This window comes from Oncorhynchus mykiss, chromosome 9 (assembly GCF_013265735.2).
Source record: "Oncorhynchus mykiss isolate Arlee chromosome 9, USDA_OmykA_1.1, whole genome shotgun sequence".
Classification (NCBI taxonomy): Eukaryota; Metazoa; Chordata; class Actinopteri; order Salmoniformes; family Salmonidae; genus Oncorhynchus; species Oncorhynchus mykiss.
This window is the reverse complement of record NC_048573.1, coordinates 16,815,851-16,828,583: the sequence shown is the minus strand read 5'-3', so window position 1 is coordinate 16,828,583 and position 12,733 is coordinate 16,815,851. Positions and strand designations below refer to the sequence as shown.

Sequence of the window (12,733 nt, the reverse complement as noted above, 5' to 3'; positions counted from 1 at the left end):
TATTGTGAGCAACGTGAATAGTGGGACCTATCTTTGAGAAACACAGAACATTTTCGCAACCGAAAATTGGTGTAGAAATTTGCTTATGTTGTGAACTGGAAACCAAATTTAGCAGCTATTACACAGATACCATATCAGTTATAATATCATTAATGTGTTTAGAAAACAAAATAAGTCAAAATGTTGATTAAAGTCAAGGTAAGAGAACGTCAGACACGGATATTCAGCCACTAGCAAATTAGCTAGTTTTTGCTTTTAATTCAGCTGCTCAGTGCATACAATCAGTAGCAAGCTAGCTACCTACATGGGTCCATAAAATAAGAATCGAATAACCTGACATTTTACATGGCTACATAGATCATAAGTAACTGTCTTATGCTGGTTATGAGTGGTCAAATAATAGATCATCCTGAACATGATTAAGTATTTTCTAAATGTCTTTCTCTCAGACCCTCACAGGGAAGGAAATTGAGATTGACATAGAGCCCACAGACAAGGTATGTACTTTTTCCAGTATTCCCTTTGTTCCTGATGTGTGTGTTTGTGTGTGTACACCATGCACTGATATTATGTATTCATTGTGTGTATTCTGTTTGTCTCTTTCAGGTGGAGCGGATTAAGGAGCGAGTGGAGGAGAAAGAGGGGATCCCTCCTCAACAGCAGAGGTTGATCTACAGCGGGAAACAGATGTAAGCCACAGAGGCAATATCTTGGAATTAATCATGAGGAAAATTTAAAAAAGCTTATATGTTTCGGAAATCCCAGTCCTAGGGCAACAGCACTGGAACATTGTTAATGTGGGAGGCAGCCCATTTGCCTTAGGTATACTACACCTCTACAGACATACTTTAGTCAGTGGTCAGATAACAACAGACATGAAAATGATATTGTCCCATTCTTCCTAATATCTCCCTTTTCCCGCTGTGTCTTTCCCCCAGGAACGATGAAAAGACAGCGGCAGACTACAAGATCCAGGGAGGTTCTGTACTACATCTGGTCCTGGCACTGAGAGGAGGGGAGGTCCTCCACTGTCCCACGAGCCTTCTGCTCGCCTTGTAACCACCACGCTTGCCTTAGCCCCGGTTAGACGTTGCCCTTAGGCACAGATCTAGGATCAGCTTAACCCTCCTCAAATCCAAACCGTAATCGTTATGGGCGACAAATGCAAAACGGACCTTGGATCAGTGATTGTGGGCAACTTCAGCTTTATCCCCTTGGAACCGGCCAATGTAGACCTTCTCTGAGACATATTACAACTGTAACGAGTTGTTGTCCTTTTGTGTTGGGAGGATCGCCATGTCAGCACTCTCTCTTGTCCCTTCCTCGTTTGAGAGCATCAAACTGATGCAGATGTTACGTTTACAATGCGTGAAAGTGTGAGAAAGTATTATTCTGTAGAGATAGATTCATGTAATGGTTTAGTTTGTCATTAAAACATCAGTTATCCGCGATGGATGTTGCATTGTCATTAATGATGTGTTTAATGTTATGGGATTCAAACACCACACCAGTCAACAACATTTATTTTACCCCAGTATAATAATCTCTTGTTACTGTAGCTAAGTACATTCATGCTGGAACTCACAAAAATAATCCATAAAAGACAGGAGGTTGGTAGAAAGTTAAACAGTTCTCTTTGAAGTATGTCTAAGTAGGGCTCGGAGTTTCTCGGTCTGCTCACGTGGTCAATATTTTTTTTTTTGCGTCACTCGTACAATAAGGTAGGTGGTGGGACTGACACCTACAGTCAAAGGCCTAATCCCAAATCGACCCCTACGCCCTATGCACTCGTGGAGATTTGACAGGTGTAAGAAATATTGTAATAGCTCACGCTTCCACTGTGATAGGCTAGGTGGAAGTTGCACCAATCCTCTCAGATATCCAGAACAGCATAGGGCTTAACGGTCGATTTGGCCAACCACATGACTCCAACAGGGTCACCAGGAGGGATAAGCCAATGAAGTTGGAAGTCCCACCCGGTTGACTACATTAAATTGGTAGAAGCCCTCAATGGCACTGCCCATGTTAATACTTTTGTCCACAAGAGGCCTCTATCGTTATCTCTGGCAAGGGGGGGTCAAATCCGTCCCGCCGGGCACTTCAATCAGGCCCACAAGACACATTTTTATTTAATTTATCATGAAAAAAAAATTCTTACCCTATTTTTCTCCCCAATTTCGTGGTATCCAATTGGTAATTACTGTCTTGTCCCATCGCTGCAACTCCCTTACGGACTCAGGAGAGGCGAAGGTTGAGAGCCAAACCCTCACGATGCTGGGCCAATTGTGCACCGCCTCAGGGGTCTCCCAGTCAGCTGTGACGCGGCCTGGGATCAAACCCGGGTCTGTAGTGATGCTTCAAGCACTGAGATGCAGTGCCTTAGACTAATGCACCACTCGGGAGGCCCCCGCAAATTGATTTTAACGAACAACTGGTCCCCCAAAAAATGCAGTCCTCCATTGAATTTCAAAATCCCGATGTGGCCCTCGAGCCAAAACGTTTGCCCACCCCTGATCTATTTCAAAGACATAGCCTGGTTAAACCTTACCAGACTGAATGCTGCACGCTCACCATTGTTCCTGTTGGTGAACGCAATGTTCAGATGTGGCCAATGAATTACTGAGGTGTGTTGTGCATTATACAGTATATATTGATAAAGTACATAATCTACCTATTTTATTTCTATGTTGCAATGTAACACACAGCAAGGCTACTGCTGTGTATTCCTGAACCAACATTAAAGGCCGGCAGGCCTCTCTCTGGTCCAGGTAAAGGCAGGCAAGGACTCGGCAGAGGCTGCCTGCTTGGCTTAACAGTTTAGAAAAGGCAGTGATTGAGTAGTCTAGTTCTGTCTGTAGTCTATGTGCTTTAGCCATCCATTGTTCGTTATGACAATAATTATCAGGGTGGATTACAGGTAACACGTTAGTTTGCTGGTTCAAATCCCCTGGCAGATTGGGTAAAGAATCTGCCGATGTGCCCTTGAGCAAGGCACTTAACCCTAATTGCTCCTGTAAGTCGTTCTGTATAAGACCGTCTTCTAAAATGGACATTTCTGCAATGATTGTGTATGTATAATATGGTTCCATCTGTAAAAAGATGATTGTGTATGTATAATATGGTTCCATCTGTAAAAAGATGATTGTGTATGTATAATATGGTTCCATCTGTAAAAAGATGATTGTGTATGTATAATATGGTTCCATCTGTAAAAAGATGATTGTGAGATAATTGGCGTTAATGTTCCGAACACACATTGGTTTGAATGGTGTCAGCTATATTTATCTTGTATTCTTTTGAACTTAACAACATGATTTGGGGTATTTAGAGTACTATATAGGTAGAGACCATTGAACTGAACAAGACTAAATGTCAATAACTAAATGTTGATGAATGCAGATAGAACCGTTTAGTCTCAACTTTCAAAATGTAAACGTAAAAATGTTGGATAAAAGTGCCTACATCTTATCTAAAATCAGATTGCGTGACCAAGCAGAACTCTGAGATTACCATTATCTCTGAAACGATGTTATCACAATGTTACTATGTTATTACAATGTTATAATGATTTCTCATTATCATTATTATCGCATAAGTGTTTAAAAGATGATTATTCAACTGAAGGAAATAGCAAAATGGGGATACCATATTTAAGTGCTATGCCTGTTATTCCTCGGTATTAATACACAAGCTACAGATTGGGTTTAACATTGGGTTACCATGAATGCCTACAGTAGAAAGCGGTCAACCATGTGTGTAAGCGTCATCCTGTTGTAATAGTAAAGCCATAATGCAGCTGAGGTAACTGAGATGGTAATGAGATAACGAAGCACGGTTACAGTATGTCCATAAAGAGGATAACACTCCCACTTTAAATAAATAAAACATCACTTTTTTTTCTGTGTTGACTTTCCATACAGTAGGTCATGTGACATCTAGTGATATACAGGCACAAAACACATCTCTGTCACGCAACTTTCAAAGACATGGTAGACCTTTCAGAGCTACAGTATAGGCCTAAGATCCAGGCTGACTACATGGTAGACCTTTCAGAGCTACAGTTTAGGCCTAAGATCCAGGCTGACTATATGGTAGACCTTTCAGAGCTACAGTATAGGCCTAAGATCCAGGCTGACTACATGGTAGACCTTTCAGAGCTACAGTATAGGCCTAAATCCAGGCTGACTACATGGTAGACCTTTCAGAGCTACAGTATAGGCCTAAGATCCAGGCTGACTACATGGTAGACCTTTCAGAGCTACAGTATAGGCCTAAATCCAGGCTGACTACATGCCAGATCTCACAACGTCTGCATAGGTGTTTAACATACAGTAGGGAGAACAAGTATTTGATACGCTGCCGATTTTGCAGGTTTTCCTACTTACAAAGCATGTAGAGGTCTGTAATTTTTATCATAGGTACACTTCAACTGTGAGAGACGGAATCTAAAACAAAAATCCAGAAAATCACGTATGATTTTCAAGTAATTCATTTGCATTTTATTGCATGACATAAGTATTTGATCACCTACCAACCAGTAAGCATTCCAGCTCTCACAGACCTGTTAGTTTTTCTTTAAGAAGTTTAAGAAGTGCATCTGTTTGAACTCGTTACCTGTATAAAAGACACCTGTCCACACACTCAATCAAACAGACTCCAAACTCTCCACAATGACCAAGACCAGAGTGGACATCAGGGATACAATTGTAGACCTGCACAAGGGTGGGATGGGCTACAGGACAATAGGCAAGCAGCTTGGTGAGAAGGCAACAACTATTGGCGCATTTTTTTGAAAATGGAAGAAGTTCAAGATGACGGTCAATCAGCCTCGGTCTGGGGCTCCATGCAAGATCTCACCTCGTGGGGCATCAATGATCACGAGGAAGGTGAGGGATCAGCCCAGAACTACACGGCAGGACCTGGTCAATGACCTGAAGAGAGCTAGGATCACAGTCTCAAAGAAAACCATTAGTAACACACTACGCCGTCATGGATTAAAATCCTGCAACGCACGCAAGGTCCCCCTGCTCAAGCCAGCGCATGTCCAGTCCCGTCTGAAGTTTGCCAATGACCATCTGGATGATCCAGAGGAGGAATGGGAGAAGGTCATGTGGTCTGATGAGACAAAAATAGAGCTTTTTGGTCTAAACTCCCCTCGCCGTGTTTGGAGGAAGAAGGATGAGTACAACCCCAAGAACACCACCCAAACCGTGAAGCATGGAGGTGGAAACATCATTCTTTGGGGATGCTTTTCTGCAAAGGGGACAGGACGACTGCACCATATTGAGGGGAGGATGGATGGGGCCATGTATCGCAAGATCTTGGCCAACAACCTCCTTCCCTCAGTAAGAGCATTGAAGATGGGTCGTGGCTGGGTCTTCCAGCATGACAACGACCCGAAACACACAGCCAGGGCAACTAAGGAGTGGCTCCGTAAGAAGCATCTCAAGGTCCTGGAGTGGCCTATCCAGTCTCCAGACCTGAACCCAATAGAAAATCTTTGGAGGGAGCTGAAAGTCCGTACTGCCCAGCGACAGCCCCAAAACCTGAAGGATCTGGAGAAGGTCTGTATGGAGGAGTGGGCCAAAATCCCTGCTGCAGTGTGTGCAAACCTGATCAAGAACTACAGGAAACGTATGATATGATCTCTGTAATCGCAAACAAAGGTTTCTGTACCAAATATTTAGTTCTGCTTTTCTGATGTATCAAATACTTATGTCATGCAATAAAATGCAAACTAATTACTTAAAAATCATACAATGTGATTTTTGTCTTAGATTCCGTCTCTCACAGTTGAAGTGTACCTATGATAAGAATTACAGACTTCTACATGCTTTGTAAGTAGGAAACACTGCAGATTTTGCAAGTTATCAAATACTTGTTCTCCCCACTGTATCACATAGCAATCTGATGCCCCAAGGACCATTTGATGACTTAACACACAACCATCGGTTGATGGGAAGGCAACATCCACAACGTAGTCGACCTTGGAACTCGACCTTCCACCTCTGAATCGTGTGATCCTTAAATCTTCCCATGGACAACACAGACTACAATCCATACCATGACCTTTGACTTGTGTTAGCACTGCAGAGAGCAACATGTCCCTATACAAACTGGTTGACTTATCAGAAACCTGTATCTGTACATATTACCTTCACTGACCTGTCATATACTGGACAGTATGTGTGTCTAAGACCCAAATCCGTGTTTGCAACTGCATCCATGACATTATTCTTGTGTGATCATTAACGTTATGACCAATGGTCATTTAATGTGATTTTAGTGGGATTATTTGTGTCTGTGTGATCATTAACGTTATGACCAATGGTCATTTAATGTGATTTTAGTGGGATTATTTGTGTCTGTGTGATCATTAACGTTATGTCCAATGGTCATTTAATGTGATTTTAGTGGGATTATTTGTGTCTGTGTGTATGAATGATTAAGACGTGTAGAGGAATGACATCTTCACTGCCCTTGACAGAGGTCTTAAGATAAGTTGGTTGATTCCCAGGAAGCCACCCCTCTAGAGAAACCTACCAAGGGCTCAATTCAATCCGTGATTTAAGTTTAAAGGTAATTTCCGATTGAGCCGACATACGCAGTGTTTACCGTGAACGCAGTCTCTGCGAACGCGGGGAACAGTGCCTTTTCATTGACATTTCGCTACAGTGCTGAACTTCCGCAATACGGATTGAATCGAGCCCTTATATAGTCTTATATGTTCATTGGCTGCATGGAGAAAAAGCAGTCAGAATGTCCTGAGAATGCCTCAAAATGGTCATACAAACTGTAGAAGAAGAGGAGTGTGTGTGTCTGTTCCAAAGGGCCAATAGCAAGGACATAGTGGGTATACTGGGCCACACAACCATCTATGTATACATTGCAGTTCCCTGACAATAAACATATCATTTCTGGTTAATACAGGGGTGCAAATTTAAATCCCTGAAGGCTTTAACACCACATGTAACTGTACATGTATTTCATGTACCATGTGTTCCACTATAGGGCGGGCCGATAGCCTAGCAATTAAGACCGTTGGGTCTGTAACCGAAAGGTTGCTGGTTCGAATCCCTGAGCCGACTACGTGAACAATCTGTGGATGTGCCTTTGAGCTCACTCTAATTGCTCTGGATAAGAGCACCTGCTAAAATGTAAATTATGCCAATGATTGTTTTTATATTAGGATTAATTATATTTATTAAAACACCCCTAAATAAAGCACTATCAAACGTTTATAGAGTGGATTTATAGATCTGTTTTAATTTACAAAAATACTGAATTAACCTCATGATAGACATTGACATTAAAACACAGGAACACTACTGGTTGGCCTCATTCACAACATTACAGTACGCTTAGCTACACATGATTAAACTTGTGTCAATTCTCTCCGCGGAGGTTCACGTGTGTTTGTGTGCATGTGAGTTTGTGCATGTCTGGTCAATATTGCGGAGAACCCTACTCAAAATGCTCTTCAGAGTCTGCTAGCCTACCCTTATATTTTTTCAAGACTTCTCTGTTTGTTAGTATCTGTAAAGGTTTAGCACTGTAGTCTGTCTGTACTGCTAGTCTTTCATGGAGCAGGCGGTCCGGTCCATCTGTAGAGTTGATTGTCTGTCTTTAATGAAATCTTTCTCAGGTGTCCAGTAAAATGAAGTCACTGAGTGAAAGTGGAATATTCAAAATGGCCACTCCATTCTTTTCCATTAAATGTTTTCTTAGCTCTTTAAAAATATCAGAATAAAATAATCTGTCAACATCAATGATAACAAAAATAGACCAATACCTAAGTACAGAATATATCAGAATTAGAGCGATAAAAGAGTTGATTTTTGCACCAGGCAAGGATCTGACAGGCACTGAACCAGATTACCCATAGGCTCTTAAATGTATACCTCCGCTGTTGCATGATGTTGAATAGAAAAAAAACACACGCTAAAACTAACATAATAAAACTAAAATAATAACAATGACACATGATATAAACAATTATCACAGATATAAAATACATTTTGGAATCACAGTTGTTAAAATTAAAAAACACAGACAGTATTTAGTGTATTTGACATAGAACATGAAATGAATTGATATTAATTTGATGTTTTTGACGATCAAAAAATCCAGCTTTGGTGTGTTTTCAGTAAGACAAGGCAAATTCAAAAGGTGTCAAAAAAGAAATGCAAACGGACACAAGCAATATTGATGATGAATCTGCCACAGTACACTACGAGTACTTTAAAATGACCGCCACTCTCTCACTCATGAAGTGTGCAGGGAGTGTGTGGAGGAAGAGGAGGAAGATGAAAAAGAAGAGGAAGGGGAAGAAAAAGAGGAATCCTTATTATTGTCAAGTGGGTAAATAAAAAAAACGAGGGGATGAAAAGAGGTGTGTATCTGTGAGGATGTCAGGTTGGATATGTCTTCTACAGTAAGCAGCATCGAAAGGAGGCACACTAACATGTAATGACCAGATATAGTTCTATAATCTCCCCTCTCCACTAAACGTTTATCTCCTCCTCCTTCCCACCTCCTCCCACCCCCTCCCACCTCCATCTCCTCCGTTTCTCTATTTGGCACAGCATTCGTGATTGAAACAAAGCTACAATCAGACTTCTGAACACATTAAAATAACAGTGTGTGTCACTGAATGTTTCCAAGTCTGTGAGTGTGTGGGTGTTAACTCCCCTCTGCCATAGTGATATACCTGAAACTTTGACTACCTCAACGAGAGTGTGTTTCTCTGAGTTTGTGTGTGTCTGTGTGTGTATGGTGAGGCGTTGGGTGTTGGGGGGTTAGTCAAGGTGTGTGTTCAGCAGTCTGCAGACTTTTGTGTCTCGCCGTCCTCCTGCGAGAGAGGAGCCCGCGACTCCTTCAGCTGCTCGCACTCCTCCCCGCTCCCTGCCTCCTCGCCTCCCTTCGTCTCCCCTGGATACACCACCACACAGAACTTCTGGCCCAGGTAGGTCATCTTGGCTGGAGAGAGAGAAGGGGAGAGGTTAGGATACCAGTCTAGAGTACAACGCCCAGTAGATACAGAGAGAAGCCAAGGAAGTTAATACAGTGTAAAGAGTCATAAGGGAAAAGAGCCACGAGTCAGAAGAAGAATCCGTGTTAGTAGTGATATCTTGTGAATCAACATTCATAATGTCACGTGACTAGAAAGCCAGTCATTTGAATAATAATAATAACAATGCTTTTGAAAGTTGAACGTCGCCACGAGCAGCACCGCAGATATTGAGATGAGCGAGATGCAAGACTTCGCTCTCACACAGTCGCACACAGCTTCACGCTGTACACAGAGTGGTAGCCAGGGCACCAAAACGGCGGAGAAGTTGAGCCTCGCACTTCAACGCTCTTAGTTGTTGTGGAACTTGACCCACTATAATGTTTACTTTCTGAAACTCCGTCATATTGCCGAGTCTACCTTTAAGGAAGTTCCAGGCCATCCTTGTCAATACGAAGTTATTCTTAACGGACTTGCCTGCTAAAATAAAGGTTAAATAAATTAATCAAGTTGAAGGAATTAGAACGAGACTGCCGTACCAACGAAGGTGTTGAAGCACGCGGGCTTGTTGTCCCAGTAGACACCCAGGAAGTAGACAGGTACTCCAGTCAACATGATAGCCATACCGAGGCCACACACCACGGGCTCAGAGTACAGGGAGAAGATGAGCAGGAAGGCCCAGAACAACAGATAGATCACAGGCCATGCCAGACTGATCTGTAGGAGGGAGAGAGACAGATGGTGGAGTCAGTCATTGTGCAAACCACAATAAGAATGCATATACTAGGCCCTCGAATACCTAGAGTCAGATTGACTAAACACTGAGAACATAACAAAAAGGTCAAATAAAATCGTGGGAGAAAGTCTAGCCTCTGTAGAACTTAATAGAACCCAATGTCAGGAATGGGTCTCCTAGGAAACTCACCCTGATTGGTCGGTGCATGTCGGGTTGCTTGATGCGCAGCACAATCTGCCCGGCAACAGTGACCCCGTAGAAGAGGTAGTTGATAAAGCCCACGTAGTTGATGAGGGTGTACATGTCACTGGTGCACAGCATCAGCAGGGTGGACAGACACTGGGGCAGGGAGGGAGAGACGGATAGAGAGAGAGAGAGGTTAGAGGGTATCAGATTGCTTGCTAGAAGCTTCTCACTGGGCACAGACGTCAGTTTAACATCTATTGAACTTTATATTTGTGGCGTGGACAGGGAAATTGGTAAACAGTCTGAGATAGAGAAGGACGGAGTTGGTACTCACAGTGAAGAGCAGAGCAGGGATGGGGGTGCAGCGCTTCACATGGATCATAGCCAGAAGACTGGGGAGGTGGCCCTCTCTGGCTCCAGCAAAGAACAACCTGTTAGAGAGAAAGAGAGAGAGAGAGAGATAATCAGAATGAACACCAATTTAATCTGCAACACAAACTTGTTAAAGGAGAGATCAGCAGATAAACCCTGGTTGTCAAAGAAGAGATCAGTAGATAAACCCTGGTTGTTAAAGAAGAGATCAGTAGATAAACCCTGGTTGTTAAAGGAGAGATCAGCAGATAAACCCTGCTTGTTAAAGGAGAGATCAGCAGATAAACCCTGGTTGTTAAAGGAGAGATCAGTAGATAAACCCTGGTTGTTAAAGGAGAGATCTGTAGATAAACCCTGGTTGTTAAATGAGAGATCAGCAGATAAACCCTGGTTGTCAAAGAAGAGATCAGTAGATAAACCCTGGTTGTTAAAGGAGAGATCAGTAGATAAACCCTGGTTGTTAAAGGAGAGATCAGTAGATAAACCCTGGTTGTTAAAGGAGAGATCAGCAGATAAACCCTGGTTGTTAAAGGAGAGATCAGTAGATAAACCCTGGTTGTTAAAGGAGAGATCAGTAGATAAACCCTGGTTGTTAAAGAAGAGATCAGCAGATAAACCCTGGTTGTTAAAGGAGAGATCAGTAGATAAACCCTGGTTGTTAAAGGGGAGATCACCAGATAAACCCTGGTTGTTAAAGGAGAGATCAGCAGATAAACCCTGGTTGTTAAACTAGAGATCAGCAGATAAACCCTGGTTGTTAAAGGAGAGATGCGCAGATAAACCCTGCTTGTTAAAGGAGAGATCAGTAGATAAACCCTGGTTGTTAAAGGAGAGATCAGCAGATAAACCCTGCTTGTTAAAGGAGAGATCAGTAGATAAACCCTGGTTGTTAAAGGAGAGATCAGTAGATAAACCTTGGTTGTTAAAGGAGAGATCAGTAGATAAACCCTGGTTGTTAAAGGAGAGATCAGCAGATAAACCCTGGTTGTTAAAGGAGAGATCAGTAGATAAACCCTGGTTGTTAAAGGAGAGATCAGCAGATAAACCCTGGTTGTTAAAGGAGAGATCAGTAGATAAACCTTGGTTGTTAAAGGAGAGATCAGCAGATAAACCCTGCTTGTTAAAGAAGAGATCAGCAGATAAACCCTGGTTGTTAAAGGAGAGATCAGCAGATAAACACTGGTTGTTAAAGGAGAGATCAGCAGATAAACCCGGGTTGTTAAATGAGAGATCAGTAGATAAACCCGGGTTGTTAAAGGAGAGATCAGCAGATAAACCCTGGTTGTTAAAGAAGAGATCAGCAGATAAACCCTGGTTGTTAAAGGAGAGATCAGTAGATAAACCCGGGTTGTTAAAGAAGAGATCAGCAGATAAACCCTGGTTGTTAAAGGAGAGATCAGCAGATAAACCCTGGTTGTTAAAGGAGAGATCAGCAGATAAACCCTGGTTGTTAAATGAGAGATCAGCAGATAAACCCTGGTTGTTAAAGAAGAGATCAGCAGACAAACCCTGGTTGTTAAAGGAGAGATCAGTAGATAAACCCTGGTTGTTAAAGGAGAGATCAGCAGATAAACCCTGGTTGTTAAAGGAGAGATCAGCAGATAAACCCTGGTTGTTAAAGGAGAGATCAGCAGATAAACCCAGGTTGTTAAAGGGATGTTGACACTGACCGTGAGGAGGTGAAGAGGGATCCGTTAACCCCTCCGAAGGTGGACAGAGCTACAGAGATGGGCATGATCCATGACATCACTCCCAGCAGCTTTTCACCAAAAGTCTGGAGGGAGGGAGGGGAGAGAGAGAGAGAGGGAGGGGAGAGAGAGGGAGGGAGGGAGAGAGAGAGAGAGAGGGAGGGAGAAAGGGATAGAGGAGAGAGAGAGGAAGGGGAGAGAGAGGGAGGGGAGAGAGAGGGAGAGAGGGAGAAAGAGGGGGAGGGGAGAGAGGGGGAGGGGAGAGAGAGGGAGGGAAGGAGAGAGAGAGAGGGAGGGGTGAGAGAGGGAGGGGAGAAAGAGGGGGGGAAGAGATGGTTAAACACACACTCAGACATTCAATGAACTGATGCATAGCTACATAAATATCACAAACATGTTTATATACTAAAATTGAAAAAAGAGTGGAAGATTGATAATTATTGATTGTGTTACTGTGATGCTACTGCTCGCTTCAATACTCTGTTTAATTTGAAGCGCATTAACTCTTAGTGACCAGAAGAGGCCGCCAGAGGCCTTTTGCAATACTGACTATGAATAAACCCAGAGCATGTCAGTATTCTTTCTGATAGGGTGGTGGGTGGAGCTACTCACCACGGCAACAGCGTTGGAGGCCAGCAGCTCCTGAGGACTCATGGCAGTGACGTAGGCGATGTTAGCGAATACGTAGACAAACGTCACCAAGGGGATGGAGATGAAGATGGCGCGAGGAAGATTCCTAGA

At 42.9% G+C, this 12,733-nt stretch overlaps 2 protein-coding genes across 2 annotated transcripts in view; one reads left to right on the top strand and one right to left on the bottom strand.

Annotated features, from left to right (window-relative positions):
- On the top strand, window positions 1-1,451 carry LOC110531626 (NEDD8). The gene is made up of 4 exons (XM_021614927.2): window positions 1-198; window positions 450-497; window positions 607-689; window positions 939-1,451. Exons 1-4 carry the CDS (start codon window positions 181-183, stop codon window positions 1,057-1,059), a joined length of 270 nt encoding a protein of 89 aa, XP_021470602.1. The 5' UTR covers window positions 1-180; the 3' UTR covers window positions 1,060-1,451.
- A 5,790-nt stretch (window positions 1,452-7,241) lies between these two features.
- LOC110531623 (large neutral amino acids transporter small subunit 2) overlaps window positions 7,242-12,733 on the bottom strand; it is a 43,809-nt gene continuing 38,317 nt past the window's right edge. Inside the window, exons 6-11 of the mRNA XM_036987455.1 lie at window positions 12,605-12,728; window positions 11,975-12,078; window positions 10,267-10,363; window positions 9,936-10,085; window positions 9,550-9,727; window positions 7,242-8,979 (exon numbers count right to left, since the gene is read on the bottom strand). Coding sequence (XP_036843350.1) covers window positions 8,816-8,979; window positions 9,550-9,727; window positions 9,936-10,085; window positions 10,267-10,363; window positions 11,975-12,078; window positions 12,605-12,728 — 817 coding nt within the window. The 3' untranslated portion in view covers window positions 7,242-8,815. The remainder of the gene's footprint in view (window positions 8,980-9,549; window positions 9,728-9,935; window positions 10,086-10,266; window positions 10,364-11,974; window positions 12,079-12,604; window positions 12,729-12,733) is intronic.

Coding starts and splice junctions, on each gene's coding strand:
- LOC110531626 (XM_021614927.2), top strand. Junction 498..606: donor ACATAGAGCCCACAGACAAG/GTATGTACTTTT, acceptor TGTCTCTTTCAG/GTGGAGCGGATTAAGGAGCG. Junction 690..938: donor ATCTACAGCGGGAAACAGAT/GTAAGCCACAGA, acceptor TCTTTCCCCCAG/GAACGATGAAAAGACAGCGG.